Source organism: Giraffa tippelskirchi, chromosome 11, assembly GCF_054371585.1.
Source record: "Giraffa tippelskirchi isolate mGirTip1 chromosome 11, T2T-mGirTip1v1.2.pri, whole genome shotgun sequence".
NCBI lineage: Eukaryota > Metazoa > Chordata > Mammalia > Artiodactyla > Giraffidae > Giraffa > Giraffa tippelskirchi.
Window position 1 is genome coordinate 11,461,363 of NC_137285.1, and position 24,205 is coordinate 11,485,567.

Sequence of the window (24,205 nt, forward strand, 5' to 3'; positions counted from 1 at the left end):
TACTAATCTGTTTTTTTTAATTAAAAAATTAAAACTTTTTGGCAGCACTGTGGCCTGTGGGATCCTAGTTTTTGGCATGTAGGATCCTATTTCCCCAACCAGGGATGGAACCTGTGTCCCCTGTATTGGAAGCATGGAGCCTTAACCACTGGACCGCCAGAGAAGTCTCTGTACTAATCTCTTATTGCATCTGGATTTTGAGTGATTGTTAGAGGTCTTTTTTCCACACACAAGTTATGGAGGAATTCACCCACATATTCGTAATTGGGTTTCCCCAGTGGCTCAGCAGTAAAGAATCCACCTGCAATGCAGGAGATGCAGGAGACGCGGGTGGATCTCTGGATCAGGAAGATCCCCTGGATGAGGGCATGGCAACCCTCTCCAGTATTCTTGCCTGGAGAATCCCATGGATGGAGGAGCGTGGGGGGCTCAGTCCATAGGGTCGCAAAGAGTCTGACATGACTGAAGTGACTGAGGATGCATTCACCTATTGGTAATTACAGTTTCGTTTTTAGATTTAGATGCTCTTTATTCAGGACTTTATTCCTCTGTATTGTGTGAGGAGTGGACACTGGGTCAAAAGTAAAGAAAAACAAAGGAAGTATTTTTGGGACAACTGGTAAAATTTAAATAAAGATTCTGTATTATACTTTCATTAGTAAATTTCCTGAATGTTATAACGGTGTTGTGGTTATGAAGGACAATATCTTTTCTCTTATATGATCATCTGTAGTTCTTAGGGTTGATCGATCACGATGTCTTCAATTAACTCACAAATGGTTGAGCAAATATATATATTTATAATAATAATATATTACATATATTTTAATATATATTAGACAAAAATTAATAATAATGTGACAAATAAGGTTACAAAATGTTCACAAGTGATGCCAGGCATATGAGTATTTACTTCACTATTCTTGCAACTTTTCTTGAGGTTCAAAATTTTGAAAAATAAAAAGTTGGTGGGATTCCCTGATGGTCCAGTGGTTAGGGCTCCGTGCTCTCACTGCCAAGGGCCTGGATTCTATCCCTGGCTGGGGAACTAAGATCCCACAATCTCAGAAAAAATAAAAAAAAATTAAAAAAAAAAGTTGGGAGGAAGAGTGCTACGGCGAGGTTTGAATAGGCGAAGGAGGGTGCCTGGCCCCTTTAAGATGGCCCCGCCCTTCACGTACCGCCCCCCCCGGGCACCGCCCACCCGGAAAGGTTTTGCCCAAGCCCCGCCCCTTCGCCATATCCAGCCCTCCCCAGCCCGCTCAGGCCCCGCCCCCCGCAGAGGAGTGCTGTCACGTGAGCCGGGCTGCAGCGTCCCGCTCCGCGCCGTCATGGTGGCCCCGATGTATGGCTCCCCGGGCTGCCGCCTGACCCGGGCACTGACGCGGGCGCTGGCGCTGGCCCTGGTGCTGGCCCTGCTGGTCGGGCTGTTCCTGAGCGGCCTGACCGGCGCGATCCCGACGCCAAGGGGCCACCGGGGACGCGGGATGCCGGTTCCGCCCGCCTCCCGCTGCCGCTCGCTGCTCCTGGACCCCGAGACGGGCCAGCTGCGCCTGGTGGATGGCCGCCACCTTGACGCCGTAGCCTGGGCCAACCTTACCAACGCCATCCGCGAGACCGGGTAAGGGTTGGCCGGGTATCGCGCGGGCCGGCCGGGGGAGGGAGTTGCGTGGGCGCCGGGCCTCGCCTGCGCGTAGGACTGGCCTCTTGCCGGTGACATCCTTGTCTCCCTGCGGGTCAGTTTCCCTCCTTTGAAGTTGCAGCGCCGTGATTGGGTGGGGCCAGTGAAGCCTTCCTCAGCTCACAGGGGCCAGTCCTTTGCCTTCAGCCAGGGATGAGAGGACCTCTGTTTCCCTGGTGACGCAGTAATCCCCGCATAGGCCAGCACTTTCCCCCTCCATCCCGGTCTCACTCCCAGGGACCGGAGGGATAGTACTACCTCTCCAGGAGAAATTCTCACTTCTTGGTTGTAGCTTACCCCATGGGTGCCAGCTCCACCTGCCTCCTTTCTGGAATCAGAGCAGCAGGACCGAGCTTGGATTCCAGGCCAGTCTGACAACAGCGAGTCCCTTAATTCACAAAGACCCAGATGGTATCCTTGCTGGGCTTCTGCTCCCTGCTTCCCTTCTCTCTCCTTGTCCAGATGCTTAGTATGGAGCCAAGGACTCCGTCTTTGGCACTCACCATGACTGCCCTTGTCACTGGGGTCTGGGCTGTCATTCTGATGTATGGCTCTTACCAGACTCATCCGCCTGTGTGGGCTCTCATTTCCCCATCTGTGGCTTGGATTTTGAGGATATGCTCTGGCTGGGGTGTTGGGCGGTGCCTTTCTCAGGCCTTGTACCAAGGCTTGTGCCCATTCATTCATTCATTCACTCACCCGGTATGCTTGGCCATCGGGACACAGAGTTGAGGGGGTCCCCATTCAGTGGGAAAACAATGTGAGGAGGGAAAATCCTGGAAGTGGGGAACATCTGCCTCAAAGGTTTGTCAGCATGGCCCAGGCCCAGGACCCAGGCTGTGTTGGGCATCTTAGGGAACCCCGTGTGTCCCCAAAACCCTACCCACACTATCCCATCCTGGACTCATCCAATTTGCTGGCATGCATTCATTCCTGCAGGTGTTGGGGAGACACAGGACACAGAGGACACCCCGGTTCTGGGGCTTTGTGGCACTTGGGAGGGTGTTAGATAGACAGATAGACCGGAGATCGTGGGAAGAAGATTTACTGCAGACATAGGAGCTGAGTGGGGCTAATCTGGGAAGGCTCCCAGGGAGAGGAAGCCACAGGGTAGGCTGGCATCTACAAAGGAAACCAGAACTCTGTGGGACATGACTCTAGGATCGGGTGACCCAGTCTCTGCTGACTCATATATTTTTGGCCCTGCTTAGCAGAGCTAAGCGGAGAAGGCAGTGGCACCCCACTCCAGTACTCTTGCCTGGAAAATCCCATGGACGGACGAGCCTGGTAGGCTACAGTCCATGGGGTCGCTAAGAGTTGGACACGACTGAAGCGACTTAGCAGCAGCAGCAGCAGCAGCAGAGCTAAGAGAGCATGACAGTCTCTGCCTGGATATCAGCTGGGAGGAGGCACAGAGGTGAGGCTTAACACAGGAGAGGGGCTTCGGCCCCAGCAGTTCCCCACTGGGCTGTGTTGCTGTCAATTATGGAAAACAGAAAAGTGGGGAGAGGACTCCCATGATTGTGCTGGATGGAAAGTTCTTCCAGGCTGAGCTCTGGTGCTGTGTGACTTGGGCGAATCACTTCACCTCTCTGAGCCTGTTTCCTCCCTTGAAGGTGGGGCTCGAAGGAAAATTGAGGGGGATCACAGAAAGTACCTCTGTTTATTTACTAAAGGAAGGAGTGAATGAAAGAGAAAAAGAATGGGTGTCTTCTGCCCCCATTTTACAGTTGGGGAAACTGAGAAGTGAACCCTGGTCTCTTCTACACTCCTTGCTCTTACTTCACTGTTCCAGCATCTTTTCTCTCCACTCTGCCCCTTTCCTTCTGGGTCTGACAGCACTTGGGACTATGATGGAGGGAAAATTGCATGGGAAGCCCCCATTTTATAAGCTGGGAAACTGAAGCCCTCAGACACCCTCTTTTTTTTTTTGGCTGTGCTCTGCAGCTTGTAGGATCTCAGTTCCTGGACCAAGGATTGAACCCGGGCTATGGAAGTGAAAGCACCGAATCCTAACCACTAGACCACCAGGGAATTCCCCCCAAAGACACTTTCTGGAGAACTCAGGAGTGAGATGTAAGAAAGACAGCTGGGGTATCCTCTTTACTAAGCACCTGAACCTCTGATCTGGGGTCGACTGACTTGTCTCAATATTTGGAGAGTGGAAATCATGATTTGACTCTCCTGTTCGCCTAGAATTGACATCTTTCCCTCCTTTCTGGCCCTGAATTTTCACCATATCCTGGAATTTTCAGGATAACTTGCATGGTCCCTTCACCCATAATCTCTCTTCTTTCAGTTGTGCTGTATCTGACTGGACTGACACTCCCTGTGAAGCCTGAAACATTTAGGACTTGACACTTAGGGGATCAGAGATGCCCCCAGAGGCAGCGCCTGCCCCAGCCTGGCTCTGGCCTTGGTCCTGGGGAGGCTGACCCCTCCAACCTTACCTTTTCCTCCTTTTCGACCTGATCCCCCCCGCAACCAGCTGTTTGATCTAAATTGCCTTCAAGTTGAGAGAGGAAGTAAATACCAATAAGAGGGAATTAACCTAATAGGAAGCTGGGAAACAACCCAAATCTACCACCCAACAAGCAGAAACACCGCCCAGTAAAATGGCTAATTATCACCCAACTCTTTTTTTTCAAAAATTTTTATTGAAGTATAGTTGATTTACGATGTTGTGTTAGTTTCAAGTATATAGCAAATTGAATCCATTATATATATACATATATCCACTTTTTTTTTTAAGATTCTTTTCCCATATAGGCCTTTAAAGAGTATTGACTAGAGTTCCTTGTGCTTTATAGCAGGTTCTTATTAGTTATCCAACCGTTTCTTTGAAAAGTCACAAAAGATCAACTTACACCATCATGAATGGAAAAGGAGTGATAGCCACAGATAAGGTAGTACATCCCACATAGTAGAGGATGTCCAAGGCACACTATATGCTGAAATGGCAGTGATGGGGAAGGGAGCTTTGTGACCTGCTCACGTCACGGACTTCCCTGGTAGTTCAGTGGTAAAGGATCCACCTGCAAATGCAGGAGACAGGTTCGATCCCTGGGTCGGGAAGATCCCCTGGAGAAGGAAATGACAACCCACTCCAGTATTCTTGCCAGGAAAATCCCATGGAAAGAAGAGCCTGGTGGGGTACAGTCCACGGGGTTGCAAAAGAGTCAGACACGACTGGGCAACTGAGCACGCACGCATGCTCATTTCACAAGAATGGTCCGGCTTTTCCCAAACGTGGCCTCTTCATTAAACCCTGGCGTCATCTCAGAGGTATTAGTTGCCCCTGACATAAAATCACAGTGTGGGCCTTAGACTTTCCAGAAAAAAAAAGGATTGAGGAAATAGATTCAGTGCAGCTGACTTTTTATTTTTGTCAAGCAAGTGCATTAGAAACAAACCAGAACAATATTTATCGATCTCTTCCCTTTTCATCTCCTAAAGCGATTAGCTATTTTAAAACCAAACAAGCAGGAAGGCCATGATCTCTGAATCAAGAATAGTCTAATGGGAACATTTTTCTTTAGAAACACTCTCTTCTCGGTAGTTTGTTTTTTGTTGTTGTGTTTTTGTTTTTTTGTCCAGGGACTGGGATAGTGTCTCAAAGTTGTCAGCCAGCATGGCAGTGAGGGATTCCAGAAGTCATTTGCTGATGTCCAAACCTTCTCATTTTACAGATGGGAAAACTGAGGCTGAAAGAGTACGAAGGTTTGGTTTGCAGCAAGGTTTCAGGTTTAACATCAGAGAGATCTAGATCTCTGCCCGGACACTTCCTACAGGTGATCAGCAGCAGCTGCCTCACTTTCGTGGTGAAAATGGTGACAGCCTTGCAAGGTTCTGGAAAAGAATCATTTGATAAGGGCTTAGGTCCTGAAGCAACAGAAGGATCCTCAGAGATCAGACTTAGGACCTTCAGCACTGAAATCTCGAACGTCTGTCTTTCCAAGGTGTTCTGGAAAGATAGGCTGAAACCCACCTGACCAGGTTTTTGAGGACTCTGGTGAAGTAAATAAACCCCGTCTAACTGGAATCACCCCAGTTGCCCTTTGGAATAAGGCAGCCCAGGGAGGAATGCAGGAGGCACTGTCTTGAACAAGGAAAGTGACTCATTCCTTATTTACAGTACAGTGGCCTGGCTGGGAGTGGATTATTACTATCCACTCATTCTTTTCCTTTTCATCCGGCTTGAAAGAGTCACGCTGCATTCTTTTATATTTTTGTACCTAATTATTAGGTTAATACTTAATAGTACTGAATAGTTAATAGTACTTAACTATTCAGGGCTTCCCAGGTGGTGCTAGTGGTAAGGAATCCACCTGCCAATGCAGGAGAGGCAAGAGATGTGGGTTCGATCCATGGGTTGGGAACATCCCCTGGAGAAGGAAATGGCAACCCACTCCAGTATTGCCTGTAAAATCCTACGGAGAGAGGTGTGTGGTGGGCTAGAGTCCATGGGGTTGCAAAGAGTCGGACACAACTGAGCACACACTTAACTACTCATGGTAAAAAAATTCTAGCAGTTTAGAAAGGTGAGATGGGGTGTGGAAGATAAACCATGCCCCTCATTCTTTCTTTTTATATATAAAACCACTGTGAGTTCTTTCTTCCAGAATTTTCTATGACTAATAGGCCTAAACGTATATACATACATGTGTGTGTACTGGTGTGTGTCTCTGTGTGTGTGTAATGCTTTTGAACATGAGGTTATCCTGAATCTACCATTTGTCCTTCTTTAATCCTGTTTTTTTTTTGGGGGGGACACCTAGTGTCTGACACCTCATTACACATGGCAGCCTGCCACATGGTTCTCTACGCCCACCGCATCTATGGGTAGGTTATTGTGTTAGGCCCCTAACACCAGATGTTTCGAGAAGGTCCAGGTTTCTCCAGCTCTACTCAGAAATGCCAGGGATTTCCCTGATGGTCCAGTGGTTAAGACTCTGAGCTTCCACTGCAGAGGGCATGGGTTCTATCCCTGATTGGGGAACTAAGATTCTGCAAGCCAAGCAGTACAGCCAGGAAAAAAAGGCTGCTGTGAACAAGGACCCTCCTTTGCCTCCATAACGGCTGTGAGAGACTGGGTCACAGGGTGAGTTCTCAGCCACTGCCCGAGTCCACGGCCTTGGCACCATGGCCTTAAGTGAGCCTGCTCCCCGCCAGAGAGCTTTTAAGGAGGGGCTGTCTGGAGGAAGGCCACTGACCTTTCAGTTATAACCAAGATTTAGCATCTGAATGGCTTTTTTGGTTTTAGGTAATTTATGTACATTCTCTCTTGATTCCTTTTAATTATTTTTTGTCATAAGTGAATCTACCTACTGGGCCCAGTTTGAAATTTCTTCCCACCACCAAATCTACTGGATCACTCCAAACCTCCCCTCTCATGATTTGTGATAAGACACGTATTTAGTGGCTATAAAACGTGAGTTCTCTTCTGGCACCTGCCATGGTGACCCTCTGAAGTGGGAATCACTTTGCCCATTTTACAGGTGAGAAAACTGAGGCCCAGAGAGGGCAATTTGCCCAAAGGTACACAGTCAGTAAGAGACAGTCCTGAGGATTCATACTCAGCCTGAGGGAGCCACAAGCCCAGGCTCTCTTTGTCTTCTGCTCTCCTTGAAATTTAAGACCTTTATTCTAGGCTCTTGTGTTTTCCTGTCCTTATCTGTGATTATATGTGAGTCATTAGCTGGAAGTCTATGGCTCTCATATTCCTTTGGTAAGAACTAACCTCTTCACCTTCAAGGACAAAACAGTTGCCCACAAAATTCAATTAAGTTAGAGGCTCAGGGCACATGCTCTGCAGTGCTAGTCTCAGCTCCTTCACTTACTTGCTATGTGACTTCAGGCAAGTGGCTTCACCTCTCTGAACCTCGGGTCCCATATCTGTAAATCGGGAGAATAAAACACATGTCTGGAGAATTTAGAGAGATAAGTAAACATGTGATGTGCTTAGCACTGGGGAGTTGTTATCCACTGTGTCGGGGCCTCATAACAAGTCCCCACAGCTCCATTTTATCTTGTGACTCAATTTCTTTGCTTTGGAACTTTCAGAGCTTGGTCTTTCTTTTACTTTCCCTATCCTCCCTCTGACCCTCCTTCTTCCTGCAAGATCCTACTTAGAAACTTCAAAACCCAGAGCAACTGTCACCTCTTCTGAGAAGCCTTCCTAGATTTTACTCAGTAGCAGCAGGAGTGTGCCTCCTCAGGGTACCCCATGGCACTTTATTCCTTTTCTCATCACAGCAGTTGCATTCATTCTTGTGTACCCTTGGTGTCTGTCACCCATAGGTGCTCAAAGAAGCTTGATTGCCAAAACTTTGGGGTGTGGACATTTGATAGTCATTACTTCTGCTGCATCTTCTCTAGGGCAGAGCTGTTCTTGTCCTGGAGCTCTTTGGTGGCTTTTTAGCCAACTCTCCATGGGACAGCCCTGGCTCAGCCTGGCTCTCCCGTCACGTAACCTTTTCAAGGTTTCACCGGTGTTTTCTGTTGCCCTCATTTTCTTAAAAGAAATTACCTTCACACATGTTTTCCTTAGTTACAGAAGTCACCTGGGTGAATATTTCTGTGTCCTTGGAGCAAGGATGAAATCCAGAACCATAAAGGAAAGATAGGACAAAGCTGAAAACCACTCTATGGCAGAAACAAAAGCAAAAACCTGTTAAAATACAGGCACTTTCCATATCAGTGACAAGCCAATGGGCTAATATGTATAGAGAGAATTGCACCAAATGAGACGTCCACATGCTGCAACTAGAGAAAGCCCACCGCAGCAACGAGACCCAGCAATGCCAAGAATAAATAAATAAATGAATTTTAAAAATTAAAAAAAAAAAAGATATGGAAATGACTAGAACAGTGCCTGGCACAGAGGAAACCCTCACTAGGTAGTAGCTGGTATAACGGGGGCGGGATGCGGAGTAAAGGTTAGTACAGCTGTTTGTCAACATCTGTTAAAAATAAAAACCCGTGTATCCTTTGACCTAGCAGTTCCGCTTTTAGGGACTCAGCCTGAGACGTGCACGGAGGCAGACCGACCGACATCCACGTGAATGACAGTTCGTCACAGAGTTGTTTTCTGTGGTTTAAAACTGCACACGGCCCCGAGCCGAGCGCCCGTTCCACACTCGCCCCCTCACTGACCAGGTGTCCCGTCTCCTCCCTCTGCAGGTGGGCCTTTCTGGAGCTGCACACGAACGGCCGCTTCAATGACAGCCTGCAGGCCTACGCCGCGGGCGTGGTGGAGGCCGCCGTGTCCGAGGAGGTAAGAGCCTGGTCGGTCGGGGAACCTGGGACTCTCCCCACCCAGCATCTTCCCTAGGGAGCTTGGGAGGGGCCTGAGATGTGTGTAGGGGGGTCTCCCCCACCCCCAGCCTTCCATCCATAGGGAAAGAAAAGGCTCACCTGTTTCTGTTAAACATTTACCCTGGGTACTCTTTGACGCATGTGAAAAACACATAACGTGTTTCCAAGTTATGAAGCTTAATAATCAAATAAACGCCCAAACTAAACCCTGGGATGTTACTGATACTAATTGAAACCCCCTTCTCAACACCGTTCCCCTGCCTCCCCGAGCCCAGAGACACGCACCAAACCACATGGCGTGGCTGCCATTCCCATTCCCTTTCATTCATTCATTCATTCATTTTTATTGAGATAAAATTCACATGCCATAAAATTCGCCATTTTAAAGTGTGTACACTCCAGTGGTTTTTACTCTATTTGCAAGGTTGCATGACCACCACCACTGTCTAATTCCAGAACACTCTCATCACCCCAGGAAGAAACCCCACACCCGTCAGCCATCACCTCCCTTTCTGCCCCCTGCACCCAGCCCCTGGCAACTGCTAATCTACTTTCTGTCTCTACGGATTGGCTTATTTTGGACAATTCCTATGAAAGGAATCATACAGTATGTGGCCTTGTGTGGCTGGCTTCTTTCACTTGTTTTCAAGGTTCCTCCACGTTTTAGCATGTGTTAGAACTTTATTCCTTTTTATGGACGAATAATACTGCATCGTAGGGATGGACAGTTTTATTTATCCATTCATCAGTGAGTGGACTGAGTTATTTCCACTCCCTTCCTTGGGTTAAACTAGTTTTACTACATGTGATGAAACCTTAAACAACCTTTTGTGTTGCTTTACCTGCTTTGGGGCTATTTAAAAGTGGTAGTCACCCCTTTCAGAAGGCATCGGGAGTGAGTGAGGCTGTGGTGTGCCGGCGATGGTCCCACAGGGTGGGTGGGGGTGTGACACCCCCACTGGACAGTAACTCGGCGTTAGCTTATAGAGTTGAACGCACACGTGCCTTAGGACCCAGTGGCCCCGCTCCTCAGGCATGTACCCGAGAGGTGACCCGCGGATGGGCATGAGGGATTCAGAGCAGCCCCCGAGATGGGAACACTCAAGCGCCCCCAGCAGGTACCCCCGGGCACCCGGCTTGTGGTATCAAACACAGTGCAGGATGATAGAGCCGTGAAAATGCACGCGCAGCGTGGGTGGGTCTGAGACGCGTAGTGGTGAGGGGGACAGAGCACATCACGGGAGACGGGGTGCGGCCCAACAGCCTTCTGTAAACTCCCTCTCCTCTTTCTGACCCCCAGTTGCAGTTGAGATGCCCTCCTGGGACCTCGATGTCTGGGGAGAGGTCAGACACTGGGTCAGGCCCTCGTGGTTTGGGGTGCCCAGTGGTAAATGAGGCATAATTCCATCTCTCGTGGGCCTCGTAGCCTGAGCCAGGAACACGGAGGCCGGGCCCGAAGTGGTTCTCACATGAGGAACCCTAGACACACGTGCTAGGCGCTTTGCCCACGTTATCTCCCTAAACTTGCACACCGGCCCCCAAGGGAGGCTCTGGATCAGCTGGGGTGACAGAAATGACTGGGGTCATGTGGTCTTTGACCCCCAGCCCGCCCAGGCTAGTTCATGTGACATCAGGGGGCGGGGAGGTGGGGACAGCCTGTTGACGGCTGGTGGAACTGGCACACGATTCTCTTGCCAAGTTCACTTGTTGTGTCCTTAGTGCTTGAGACAGGACATAGTAGGTGCTCAACAAAATTGGTCATTGAATGATTGACTACATGTATAGATTGCGGTGAGGGCGGGGGTCCCCAGTAGCAAAAGAGGCATCATCTAGGACAGATGGTGAATGCTGAAAGCTTTCAGAGGAGGGAGGCGGCCAGAGGCTTTGGGCCCTGTTGGGAGGGAGTAAGAGCTGGCTGGGTGAGAAGGGCCCTTGGGGGCAGAAGCCGGCATGGGCGAAGATGCAGGGGTGTCCCCACCAGGGCTCCTGGACTCTCTGGAGACCTGGATGGGAGTGTGGGCTCTGAGCCCAAGTGGGGGGCCAGGGGGGTCCTCAGGGAAGAGAGCAGCCCTGCTGCCCCACCTCTGCCCTCGCCCACCTCACCCCCCGCCCCAGCTCATCTATATGTACTGGATGAACACGGTGGTGAATTACTGCGGCCCCTTCGAGTATGAAGTTGGTTACTGCGAGAGGCTCAAGAACTTCCTAGAGGCCAACCTGGAGTGGATGCAGAAGGAGATGGAGCTGAACAATGGCTCTGCTTACTGGCACCAGGTGGGTGCCGCCCCCATGCTCAGAGGGTGGGGGCGGCAGGCTGGGTCAGCTTCAGGGACCTGCTGCCACTGTGGCTGCCCCTGCTCCACAGGCCAACCTATCAGCCAGCCCTTTCTTTCTCCCTCCCTCACCCATCCATCCACCCACCCATCTGCCTAGCCGTCTACCTACCCGTCCATTCTCACATCTGTCCAGTCTTCCCTCCCTCCATGTCCACCCTTCCCTTTCTCCCTCCTATACATCCATCTATCCGTCCACCCCCCCATTCTTCCATCCAGCCATCAACCCACCCACCCATCCATCCATCCATCCGTCTGTCCATCCATTTACCCATCCATGCATCAGTTTGTCAGCTCATTTGTCCACCCCCCGCAAGCCTGTCCATCTTTCACTCTCTTCTTATTTATCCTTCTGTCACCTACCTGCCCACCTTAGCCTGGTCGTCAAGATCTTCTGTCCACCCACCTTGTTGCTGTATACCGTTTGGTTACCTGTCACGGTTCATTATTTGCCTATCTGTCCATCTGCCCTCCCTTCTACCTGTCTAGCCGTCTTTCTGACTGACCACCTTCCCTGCTTCATTCCTCATCTTTCTGATCAGAGTCTTGGCACTCATCCATCCATCCATCTGTTGGTCCATCCCCTTACTCTTTCTCGGCTCTTCGTAAATCTTGCCATGGGCTTCCCTGTTGTTCTGGGGTGATGCAGCATCCCGTAATGTGGCCTCAGCGGCCCCTGGCACCCTCTCCCTCCCCAGCCTCATTGCCTGCTGACCTTGATCTGTGCTCCGGCCTCTGGCCTCCTCTCAGTTCCTTGAACAAGATATGTTACCTCTTGCCTCAGGGCTTTAGAAACTGCTGTTCCTTCTGCCTGGAACACTCTTCTTCCTCCTGCTCTGTCTGGCTCACCCCCACCACTCCTCACGGCCGTGTGCCCTCTCTGCACTTCCTGGTAGCACTCTTGCAAGGCATTCAGAGCCTGTCTTCAACCGGACTCAGGCCCCATGAGGATAAGGCAAGGACCACATCTGCTTTGTCTGGTGTGATGGCCCTAGTATGTAGCACAGGGGCTGGCACATTGTCGGTGCTTTATAAGTGAAGGTTTGTTGCATATTGACAGATGAAGGAAGACTTCATCCCGTCCTGTCCAGCTACTTCAGCACCTGCCTAAACATCTGTCCTTCTCTCCACTCCTGTCCATCTAGATGATTGCCTTTCTCTCCGTCCTCTTGTTTACCTCAGCAGCCACCATCCATCTATCAGTCCTGTTCCTCCATCCATCCCTCCATCTATCCTTTTGTCCATCCATCTTACAGATGCTTCTAAGTGCCTGGTCCAGCCCAGGCCAAGGCCCCATGGGGGACACAGTGATATACTCCGCCGTTACAGAACAATGACAGTGACAGTGGGGAGAAGTCAGCCACATGAGACCGGTGCCCTGAGCCAGCAGCATAGCCAGTAACAAAACTCAGAACAGGGAGCAGTCCAGGGCCAGGGCAGGCTGGGAGGCTTCCTGGAGGAGGTGGCTTTGGGCTGGGCCCTTATGTGGGGTGATTTGAGGTTGGCACCAGATGGAGACATGCAGTTAGGTGATGGCAGGAGGGTGCTTAGCTTGGAGGGGTAGCTGTGGTTAAGGAGGGGGTCAGGGCTGGCTGGAGCCTGGAGGGTGCATCTGAGCCTCTCTTGCCAGAGCCCCTCCCATTGCAGGAGAACGTGTGAGCCTGGGGGAGAGGCCTCACCCTCCCTCTGCCCCCTGCCCTCTGCCCCTTTCCCCTCCCCCTAGGTGCGGCTGACCCTCCTGCAGCTGAAAGGCCTAGAGGACAGCTATGAAGGCAGTGTGACCTTTCCAACTGGGAAGTTCACCATCAAACCCTTGGGGTTCCTGTAAGTGCCACCCCCAGAGTGCATAGGGCAGGGGAGAGGGCCATGAACCTTACAGTCAGACTGGCCTGGGTTCCAGCACCAGCCCTGCCACTTCCTGGCTACGTGGCCTCAGACTAGTTGCCAGACCTCCCAGGGCCTCAGCTTCCTCCTCTGTGAAATGGGTACATAATGCAGGTGTGGTAACCCTCCAGCCCCCTGGCCCTCCACAGCCTGTTGCAGATCTCTGGGGACCTTGAAGACTTAGAGGTGGCTCTGAATAAGACCAAGACCAAGCATGCTATGGGCTCTGGCTCCTGTTCTGCCCTCATCAAACTGCTGCCTGGCCAGAGTGACCTCCTGGTTGCCCACAACACCTGGCACTCCTATCAGTACATGCTGCGCATCGTGAAGAAGTACTGGTTCCAGTTCAGAGAAGGGCCCCAAGGTGGGTATATGTGGGTGGATCTGTGTCTGTGGGCATGTCTGTGGGTACACAGTGTGCACAGTACTAGGAGGTGTGGGTCTTGGCCCTATATACACTGGGGTCACAGTAAGGCCACGCTGAGTTCATGTTATTGTTAACTTGTTTATTTGCTTTTAATTTTTATCTCACAAGATGTATCAGCAAGCTACTGCTGCATAACAGGTCACCCCCAATTTAAAACAAAGGTTTAAAATAGCCATTTGTTTTTACTCACATATCTGTGGGACACCTGGGTGGTTCTGTTATTCTGAACCAAGCCTCCTGACCTTAGCCAGGCTCACCAATGCTTCTGTATTCAGCTGGGGTGAGCTGGCTGACCTAGGATGGCCTCATCTGCATGTCTGGGGGTTGCTGTCAGCTGGGATGACATGGCAGCTGGGCTGCATGGGCATTTGTCCTCCCACAGGCCAGCTCAGGCTTGTTCCAGTGACATCTGGGCGGGAAAGTGTGTGAGGGCCTCTTGAGGGCCCACTGAAACTGGCACAACATTCTGGTGCTCAAAGCAAGTCAAGTGACCAGTTCAGATTCAAGAAGTGGGGAAATAGGGACTTCCCTGGCAGTCCAGTGGTTAAGACTTCACCTTCCAATGCAGGGGGTGTGGGTTCGATCCCTGGTCGGGGAGCTGAGATCCCAGATGCCTGGAGGCCACAAAACCAGAACATAAACAGCAGAAGCAATATTGTAACAAATTCAATATAGATTTTAAAAATGATCCACATCAAAAAGCAATGTTTAAAAAAAAAACCTACATAAGTCATACATGTATGTTATAGAAAATTGGAAAACACAGCAAAACAATACATACACAGTTGAAGTCATTGGAACACTCCACAACCCACAGGAGATCGTTTAGTTACCTTTTTTTCCTGGACTTTTAAATAAAATGTACTTCATCTTTCCATTAGTTTAAACATTTTTTTATACTAGTAAGGTGTCAGTATGGTCTCACTGCCACAAATTCCAGCACTAGAGATGGAGAGATACATCTCCCTTGATGCCCACCTCCCATATTCCAGACCTCTCCTAAGAGGACAGCACTGATGCCATTTTGGTTTGGATCCATCCAGATTTGGGAGGATGCATTTATACGTGTGCATCTATGGACCTCCTAAAAATTAATAGACTTGAGACTGTCCTGGTGGTCCAATGGCTAAGACTCTGCGCTCGCAGTGCAGGGGGCCCGGGTTTGATCCCTGGTGGGGGAACTAGATCTCACATACCACAGTGGGGAGGTGTTGATCAGAGAGGACCAGCTCCCAGTTAGAAGACAAGTACGTTCTGGACCCTGAAGCACACCATGGTAACTGTGGTTAACAACGCGGTATTGTATACTTGAAACCTGCCAATACAGCAGAACTTAAGTGTTTTCACCACACACACAACAAAGGTAACTGTATGAAATGATGGATGTGTAAATTAGTTGATGGTGGTCGTTTCATGGTGTCTACATCTGTCCCAACATCACAGAATGCAACCTTAAGCACAATTTTTATTTGTCCGTTATACCTTGGTAAAGCAGGGGATAACCCCCCCCCCCAAAAATACACGGAGTGTGTACTCTGAGACTTCTGGGTATTTGCTGTCTGAATTATCTTTTTTTTGCAGTAGATTTTTACAATAAAAAAGGAAAGCCAAAAGTATAATAATTAAAAAATTATATATCCATTTTGCTACTAGCTTTTATACAAATGGCCTGGTTTGCTAACTCTCAGAAAGAATGGAGTGGGAGGCTTCCTCTGACGCCTGTTGCCCCACCTGGAGACCCCTGAGTCTTGTTGGGTGGAGGTGCGGGGGTCCTCATATGGACTTGTCTGACCAGCCCTCACCTCACCCCCACTTGGGTTCACTCTCGCCCCTGCAGCAGAATCTACCCGGGCTCCTGGCAACAAGGTGATCTTCTCATCCTATCCTGGTACCATTTTCTCCTGTGATGACTTCTACATCCTTGGCAGTGGGCTGGTGAGTCATCTACTGTGTTACCTTTCTCCTCCCCCAGGCAGCTTCTCACCTGGCAGCTCAGGTGCAGCAGGTGGACAGCCCCTCCCAACTCCGGGGTGAGTCCGTCCTCCACCAGGGGGCGCTCTCAAAAAATGTGGATACCAGGCCCCGAACCCCGTGGTTGGCCTGGACCTCTGCATTGTCACCCAGCTCTTGGGAAATCGCTGGTCTGGGCCCTTTAAAAATATCCTCTGCCCCAGTGACCTCGTTTTGTGTTTATGTATTTAGGATAAGCCATTTCTCTCTCCACCATGACTCTGCTCTTCCTTGTTCTGCTTTTCCTCTTGTTTTTCACAAAGCCCCCTCTAAACCTGGCCGGGTTCTCTGAATAAATGTTGTTTATTACAGTGTGTTGTTTTTATCGGCTTTCCTGGCTGGGTGCCAGACTCTCAGAAATCTGTTCCTGGCACCCCAGTGGATTTCAGCAAGCCCTGTGGTCACCAGGGCAACACTGCAGAGGAGAAAAAAACATCCCTTAAAAAACAGCCTAGATGCAGAAGATGCCAGTTCCTGGGGAAGGGGATGGAAGGCCTTTTTTGTTTCTATTAGTCTATGAGAGGAGCAGGGCATTTAGTAGATGTGGGAACAAGCCTGAAAGGGGCCAGGCAGTGGGTGAGGGGGGCCCCCTTGCTATGGTCTGGGGCTGAGAAAGTAGGAGTGAAGCCTGGGGAAAGACAGTGGATCCTTGCAGGATTGATCCCGGTTTGATTCTGTTAAGTGTCCTAAAAAGTGTCCAGATGGGAAATTTACCTTCCATTGGGGTTCTTAACTGTTTCTGTGCCACGGGCTCCTTTGGCCGTCTGGGGAGCTGTTGAACCCCTTCTCAGAATAATACTTTTAAATACATAAACCAACATATGGGGTTATAAAGGATACCAATTACATTGACATGCATTTATCAAAATAGTATGTAAGCTTTTAATGTAATATACAGATATACCTCATTTTATTTAACTTTGCAGGTACTGTGATTTTTACAAATTAAAGGTTTTTAACAACCCTGCAAGTCTATCAACCCCATTTTCCCACCAGCATTTGTTCATTTCGTATCTCTGTGTCACATTTTGGTAGTTCCCGCAATATCTTTCATTTTTTCATTATTATTGTTTTCATTATGGTGATCTGTGATCAGTGATCTTTAATGTGACTGTTGTAATCAGTTTTTTGTTTTGTATTGTTTTTTCTATTTTTAAATTAAGATATGTACATTACATTGTTTTTTACGATAATACTATCGAACATTTATACTAGATTATAGATTAGATAGTATAGATTAGATAGCATTTGTTCATTTCGTATCTCTGTCACATTTTGGTAATTCTTGCAACATTTTTATTTTTTTCACTATTATTGTTTTCATTGCGATGGTCTGTGATCAGTGATCTTTTAATGTGACTATTGTAATCAGTTTTGTATTTTTTTCTTTTCTATTTTTAAATTAATGTATGTACATTGTTTTTTAAGACATAATACTATTGCACATTTATAGTAGATTCATAGTAGATTGCACACTTACAGTAGATTATATAGATTATAGTATAGTGGAAAGGCTTCCTAGGTGGCTCAGTGGTAAAGAATCCACTTGGCCAATGCAGGAGACGTGAGTTCAGTCCCTGGGTCGGGAAGATCCTCTGGAGAAGGGCATGGCAACCCACTCCTGTATCCTTACTTGGAGAATCCCATGGACAGAGAAGCCTGGCAGGCTGCAGTCCATGAGGTCACAAAGAATTGGACTTGACTGAGCAACTGAGTACACACACACACATGGTATTGTGGAAACAACTTCTCTTTGAGCTGGGAAATAAAAATTCATGTGACTTGCTTCCTTTCACTATTCGCTTCCTCGCGGTGGTCTGAGACAGAGCCTGCAGTGTCTCTGGGGTCTGCCGGTAGGTGCTGCTTTATTAGCGTGTTAAATAAGAAACTGGTTGCAGGTGGGCTGCCTGCCATAATTTGGAAGTTACAAGGAGCATAAACGATCTTCTGAGTTGCGTGTAGTCCTCTCGTATGGTGGGAAGACATCCATGACATCTGTTGGTGACCATCTCAGGTACTGCTGATAACACTGGCGTGTCACCCACGTTAGCAGTGGAAGATGCTGCATTTCGGTTGGATGGTAGTGCAAATAAAGATATACTGTTTCCCCACCCACGTCTGTAGACTCCCTGAGTACTGCTTCTGAGGCCAATTTTTTAAAAAAATCTAGTCAACAGTTCAGAGCCACGAATGATGCAACAGTGCTGCCACTAGGTGGCAGCATGCCCAGCGGTGGGTCAGGTGACCCTTAAGTGCAGCGGCCCCTGGTCTCTCCCACAGGTGACCCTGGAGACCACCATCGGCAACAGGAACCCGGCCCTCTGGAAGTACGTGCAGCCCAAGGGCTGTGTGCTGGAGTGGATGCGCAACGTTGTGGCCAATCGCCTGGCCTTGGATGGGGACTCCTGGGCCGACATCTTCAAGAGGTTCAACAGTGGAACGTGAGTGGCACCGTGGCCTCTCCACCCAACCTCCCCACTAATACTCAAGACCCCGGGGGGACCCGACGTGGCACCAGGGCCACACACCCCACCCTCTTTGCAGAGTCCTCTTGTTTCATATGTGGGGAGATGGAGGCATGGGAAAGGAAAGGGTTTCCCCCTCTCTCGCAGGCTCCTCCACCCGGGGAAGGCTCCTCCACCCGGGGAAGGCTCCTCCACCCGGGGAAGGCTCCCAGAGACAGGCCAGGAAGAAGCATGGAACTCGAGAGCTCTGGGGACAGTGGGGAGGGCCGTCCGAGGAGGTGGCCACGGGTGGATGGGGGCCCTGTGAGCCAGAGACACTGGAACCGGATTGGACAGGGTCTTAGGACATTCGGCAGAAGAATCGACCTTTGTTCCAGTGAGCACTAGGGAGCCACAGACTCCTCCGGAGCAGGTAAGCAGCATGATGAGAGAAAAGTGTGAGGACGGCTAGGCGAGCCACCGTCTCCAGGTGATGGTAGAATTGCCGGGCACACCTAGAGCACCCTGGCTGCATGATTCCTGGCTGTGTGTGGCCCCGGGGGCAGAGGCCGGCTGGGGCAGCGGCCCCGGGTCTGTTCAGCTCTCCCTCCTGGGGCCTGGCAGGTACAACAACCAGTGGATGATCGTGGACTACAAGGCATTCGTCCCCGGCGGGCCCAGCCCTGGGAGAAGGGTGCTCACCATCCTGGAGCAGATCCCGTGAGTACCAGGAAAGGGGCAGGGCGCCCAGCAGAGGAAACCGCCTTGGCGGAGTCCTGGAGGCCGCTGAAACTCTGTATGGAAGGGGGGACCTCAGCAAGGTGAGCCTGGAGGAGAAGGCAGCCACGGATTGGGTCTCAAGATTCAGGACATAATCTACCCGCGGGCAGTGGGGAGCTTTCGGGGGTCCTTGAGCATGGCAGTGCCCACTGGAGCCCCCTCTCTCACCGCTCACACCTTGTCTCTCCTCCCGGTCGCAGGGGCATGGTGGTGGTGGCCGACAGGACCTCGGAGCTCTACCAGAAGACCTACTGGGCCAGCTACAACATCCCGTATGTCCTGCTTCCTGGTATTTCCCACCCTTTACTCAGCTCTCCATGCAGGGGAGAGGTCCTTCCCCAGTGATTCTTTAGTTGCACCAAGCAACCCACTCTGGGACTTCCCTGGCGATCCAGTGGGTTAAGACTCCGTGCTTCTACTGTGGGGGTTGCGGGTTCAATCCCCTAGTTGGGGAACTAAGATCCCACAGCTGTGTGGTGTAGCCAGCGGGGGAGAAAAAAGAAAAGAAACCAAGAAGGAAACCCACCTCACCCCCTTCTTCACCAGGAAAGCCCTGACAGTTTTGGGGTACAGTTGTGAGGTTGGCACCTGTAGGGCCTCCCAGTTTGCACCCGCTGCAGGGTGGTGGGTAGTAGCCTGGCTCAGGTGCTGATCCCTGCTGTGGCCCCCCAGCTGGAGCTGCTTTAACTGGTTGCACAGCCAACACCCCTTACCCCTCACGGTGCTTTACCTGGATTATCTCCTTTGATCTGTACAACTACTGCACATGATAACCATGGCTCCTGTACCCATTTCACAGATGATGAAACTGAGGCCTTGAGAAAGTACCTAAAGTTCCCAAGATTCCATAGCTGGTCAGTAGTGAGGTCAGAATTTGAACCCCACATCTCTTGGAGCCCAGACCTTTTACTTGGCCACCCCACCAAGCCTCCCAGCAGCACAAACAGAAGACATGATTATTGTTATCCTGACCGTCGGGGTTGTTGGTGTTCATGTCCTGGCACGACTTCCCTCTTTGCCTCCCAGGCCATGGCCAGGTAAAGTCAATGGGGGTTGTGAGTGACCATCCTCGTCCTCGGCAGGTCTTTTGAGTCTGTGTTCAACGCCAGCGGGCTGCCAGCCCTGGTGGCCCGCTACGGGGACTGGTTCTCCTACGACGGGAGTCCCCGGGCCCAGATCTTCCGACGGAACCACTCGCTGGTACATGACCTGGACTCCATGATGAGGCTTATGAGGTGCGAGGGGGGACCGGAGCCCAGAATCGTGTAGCGGAGCTTTACTGTAACTCATTTCAGCCTCCCAACAAGCCAGGGGGGTGGCAGAGGGTATTGCATCCATGACAGCAGGACTGAGGCATCAGCAGGACGTTGGACAGCCAAGGGCATAGAACATGCCCCCGTGGTCCTTGGGGAGCACCCTCTCCCTTAGGGGATGCAGAGATTCATCCCGTACTCACAGTGATGTTGACGTGTAATGAGGACTGTCTGAACTCCAGGAAATGCTGTGAAGGGACAAAGCTGGGTCTCTAGCCTGGCCTGGAGTGGGGGCCCAGAGGGACACCCAGAGTGGGGGATGGCAGAGCTGAGAGCTGAGTGATGGGTGTGGAGTGACCAGCCGAAGGGGGTGGGTGACGGAAGCCCAGGTGGCACATTGAACGCAGGCTGCCGGGTTAGGGGCTGCTGCTTGGAGTCTGGTCTTCCCTCCTAGCACGACTGGTGTTTTCCTTCCACGTCCAGGTACAACGACTTCTTGCACGACCCTCTGTCACTGTGCAAAGCTTGCACCCCCAAGCCCAACGGGGAGAACGCCATCTCGGCCCGCTCCGACCTCAACCCGGCCAATGGCTCCTACCCCTTCCAGGCTCTGCACCAGCGCTCCCACGGGGGCATCGACGTGAAGGTGCCGGGCTCGGGGAGCTGTGGGTGGGGTGTCAGAGTTGTAGGGGAGCCACAGGGCCTCCAGGTTGGGATGACTTAGCCACCTGCCCTCCCCGCACCCTCAGGTGACCAGCACGGCCCTGGCCAAGGCCCTGCGCCTCTGGGCGGTCAGCGGCCCCACGTGGGACCAGCTGCCCCCGTTCCAGTGGAGCACCTCGCCCTTCAGCGGCATGCTGCACATGGGCCAACCTGACCTCTGGAAGTTCTCGCCCATCGAGGTCTCTTGGGACTGAGGCTCCGTCTCTGCTCTGCTGCCTTCTGCCCCCGCTGACTCCGGCGGTGACCACCTGACTGGCTGCCACCCTGCCCTCCCGCCTGCCTCCTCTGCAGGGGAGGGGGCATCGTTGCCCTGCTGTGCCCAATGGGGACCTGGGCCGCAGCCAGGTTCACTCTCGTCTGGGCGTCCTCCGGGGTTGGGTGACGGAACCCCAGGGGGCGTGGGACTGACTGTTTCCCGTGCCTGGGTGATGCGATCCCCGTCTCCCTCTGCGTCTTTCTCCTGCTTTTTTCTCTTCCACCCTCGGGTCCCGGGACCCGGTTCTGGGCCCCCAGTGGGGCTGGCAGGAGAGGCCCCAGTGCCTACATCCCAGCACCGTTCCTGCCCGTGGCTCTGGAGCTTCTGCTCCAGGTCAGCGTCACTCCTCCCATCCCCACCTCAGCCTGTCCGCTCCCTGGGGAAGCAGCTTTCTCCAGGTTTCACTGGAGAAACCCTGTTTCTCCTCCTGGAGGACAGAAACTGGAAACCCTACAAAAAACCAAAGTTTCTGGCTACCTGTGGCAGGAGGGGCCCGAGCGTCCTGCTTTCCCCAGGGCCAAGCAGGAGTGTCAGCCCCTTTGCTCCAGCCTCGTGGCCCCTGCCCCCCAGCGCCAGCCTGCCCCTGGCCTCCGGGCAGGGCCCACAGGCCCTCTGCTACAGGAACCACCTTGCAGGCTGTGCCGCCATTAAACAAGAGAGGCCGAGGCCCCTGTGCTGTGCTTCTTGGGGCCGCGGGAACGGCGGGGTCGGCGTCCTTTCTGTTCTCAGGTTTGAGTTCTGACCGTTCACCCATGCACCCTCCTGTCCATCCTTGTGTCTGTCCATCTGTACAGGCATTCACCTGCCAACCCACCCACCCCTCATCCATCCGCATGGTCATCCAAACGTTCATCCACCCATCTTCCATTTATCCATCCATTCACGTATCCATCTATCATCCAACTATCAATCCATCTACCCATTCATCCATCCACCCATATCTGTCCATCCATCTATCCATATGCTTATTGAACACCTACTTTGTTCTGGGTCCCGTTGTAGGGCTCTGTTAACCACCAGGTCCTACCCCCACCTTCCCGAGTCCTACCAGGGGTGGCGGTGGGGGGAAGACAGATCAATGCAACAGAGTCCCTCCCCATCCAACCTTACCCAGAGCCTCCACTGGAGACGAGACTCGTGCCGTGCTTGGGGAGAGGAAAGCCCATAGCCCTGGAGTCAGAGGCCTGGGTTCGAATCCTGTCTCCAGCTCTTACTGGTTAAGGTCCTTAACTTCTTGTGCCTCCATTACCTCAGCTGTTAAATAGGTAATGACGTGAGCAGCATTTCCCTGCCTGTGAGTGTGTGTATCTGTGTGTGTGCTTGGAGGAGGGTGAGATTCACTGCAGTGGTGGCTGTGACATTGCCCATGCAGGGCCTTACACACACAACATTCATTCATTAACAATAATTTATCAAATATTTAAAACATGCCAGGCATTGTTATAAGGTCCTAGGGATACCTCGTAACAGGTACCAAAAAAATAATCCCATGATGTTTACATTGAGGAGGTAGATAAATAAACACAGTGTGTATGGTGTTGATAAATGCTCTGGAAAAACTAAAGCACAGTTGAGGGGTGGGAGTGGGTTTGCTATATATATATGTGTGTGTAGTTTTGGGGGGGGCACATCACTTGTACTCAGCAGCTTGCGAGATTGAAAACGTGCCCCCTGTATTAGAAGCACATGGAGTCCTAACCACTGGACCACCAGGGAATTCAACTTTTTTAAGTTCCACATATAAGTAGAAGCTGGAATGACTCCTATTCTGGGCAGGTTTCTCTGAACTGACTGATATTTTAGACTCTATCCCTCCAGGAACAATTCTGGGGCCAGCTGGCTGGTGATTCCCCATCCCTGCCTGCCCTTTGCTGATTCCTGTCTCCTGGATTTTTTTTTTTTTAATTTTGTATTGGGGTATTGCTGATTAACAAACAGTGCTGTGATAGTTTCTGGTGAGCAGTGAAGGGACTCAGCCATACATACATGTGTATCCATTCTCCCCCAAACTCCCCACCCATCCAGGCTGCCGCCTAACATTGAGCAGAGTTCCCTGTGCTGGACAGTAGGTCCTTGTTGGTTATCCATTTTAAATAACAGCAGTGTGTGCATGTCCATGCCCCACAAATTCCCTAACTATATCTCCCCCCATCCTTCCCGTCTCCTGGATTTCAGGTACATGTGCTGTCTCTCCCGGCTGGAAATTAGCATGTAACCCTGACACTAGGGTGGCTTTTCCCTGAAATCTCAGGATACCTGCTCTTTGTCGAGGTGGGAGTGGGGGCTTCCCCTCTGCAAGCCCACATGGATCTGTGTGGTAACCCGAGGGGTTAGGGCGGTTCTCAAACTTGGGGCTCCAAGTGTCCCAGGGACTGCTATAGGTGGTGCAGGAGTGTTGAGGGGCTCCCTCCAGGACCAAGGCAGCCCCGGTGGTTCCTCTTCTGTCTGGTTTATAGACTGGCTTCAGTATGTGCTGTCCTTGCAAGACAGAGTTTTGTGTTTGAGAGGATTGGCTTGACGTGGACCAGAGATGGGCGTCCATCATCAGTTCATATATGCCCGGGGCTTCCCAGGTGGCGCGAGTGGTATAAAGAACCCGCCTGCCAATGCAGGAGATGAGACACAAGTTTGATCCCTGGGTTGGGAAGATCCCCTGGAGGAGGAAATGGCAACCCGCACCAGTATTCTTGCCAGGGAAATCCCATGGACACAGGAATCTGGCAGTCTACAGTCCATAGGGTTGCACAGAGTCGGACACAGTTGAAGTGGCTTAGCACGCAGGAACAAGGGCTCACTACCCCACTTCCAGCGGTTCTGTGATACAATTATTCTGTTATCAGGAAGGACTTCCCAATAGAATGAGGCTGCCTTCCCAGCTGGTTCTGCCTCCACTGGAGGCCCGTGTCCCATCCCAAGCCCCTCTCGTTCAGCACGGCTGCCTCTCACCGGCTCCCTGCCATGTAGAGATGCCCCCTCCTTGCACACACACCCAGCAGGAGTTGGGGTCCTGGCCTCCATGTGGGGCCCTAGGGTTCCCAGGGGTAGGGGGCACGGAGGATATTGAGAGCCAGGGGTGACAGCAGGCATGCTGGGGTGG

At 51.3% G+C, this 24,205-nt stretch overlaps 1 protein-coding gene across 4 annotated transcripts; it reads left to right on the forward strand.

Annotated features, from left to right (window-relative positions):
• Positions 1 to 1,280: 1,280 nt before the first annotated feature.
• On the forward strand, positions 1,281 to 21,774 carry PLBD2 (phospholipase B domain containing 2). Of its 4 annotated transcripts, none has more exons than XM_081546401.1 (13): positions 2,893 to 3,098; positions 3,629 to 3,757; positions 8,864 to 8,957; positions 11,114 to 11,272; positions 13,055 to 13,155; positions 13,365 to 13,579; positions 15,480 to 15,577; positions 17,933 to 18,093; positions 18,721 to 18,816; positions 19,077 to 19,148; positions 19,959 to 20,111; positions 20,613 to 20,775; positions 20,879 to 21,774. In XM_081546401.1, coding segments are annotated over exons 2-13 (1,482 nt in total). In that variant the 5' UTR covers positions 2,893 to 3,098; positions 3,629 to 3,755; the 3' UTR covers positions 21,047 to 21,774. The 4 variants fall into 4 exon arrangements, with proteins under 4 accessions (XP_081402525.1, XP_081402526.1, XP_081402527.1 ...); XM_081546402.1 differs by having other exon boundaries at positions 15,483 to 15,577; XM_081546399.1 differs by lacking the exons at positions 2,893 to 3,098; positions 3,629 to 3,757 and adding an exon at positions 1,281 to 1,621.
• The last annotated feature ends 2,431 nt before the right edge of the window (positions 21,775 to 24,205 follow it).

Excerpts from the sequence above, each read along its gene's own strand:
- PLBD2 (XM_081546399.1), top strand. The coding sequence starts at position 1,332 with ATGGTGGCCCCGATGTATGGCTCCCCGGGCTGCCGCCTGACCCGGGCA. Across the intron at positions 15,578-17,932 it reads ACATCCTTGGCAGTGGGCTG|GTGACCCTGGAGACCACCAT; the intron begins GTGAGTCATCTA and ends TCTCTCCCACAG. Across the intron at positions 20,112-20,612 it reads TCCATGATGAGGCTTATGAG|GTACAACGACTTCTTGCACG; the intron begins GTGCGAGGGGGG and ends TTCCACGTCCAG.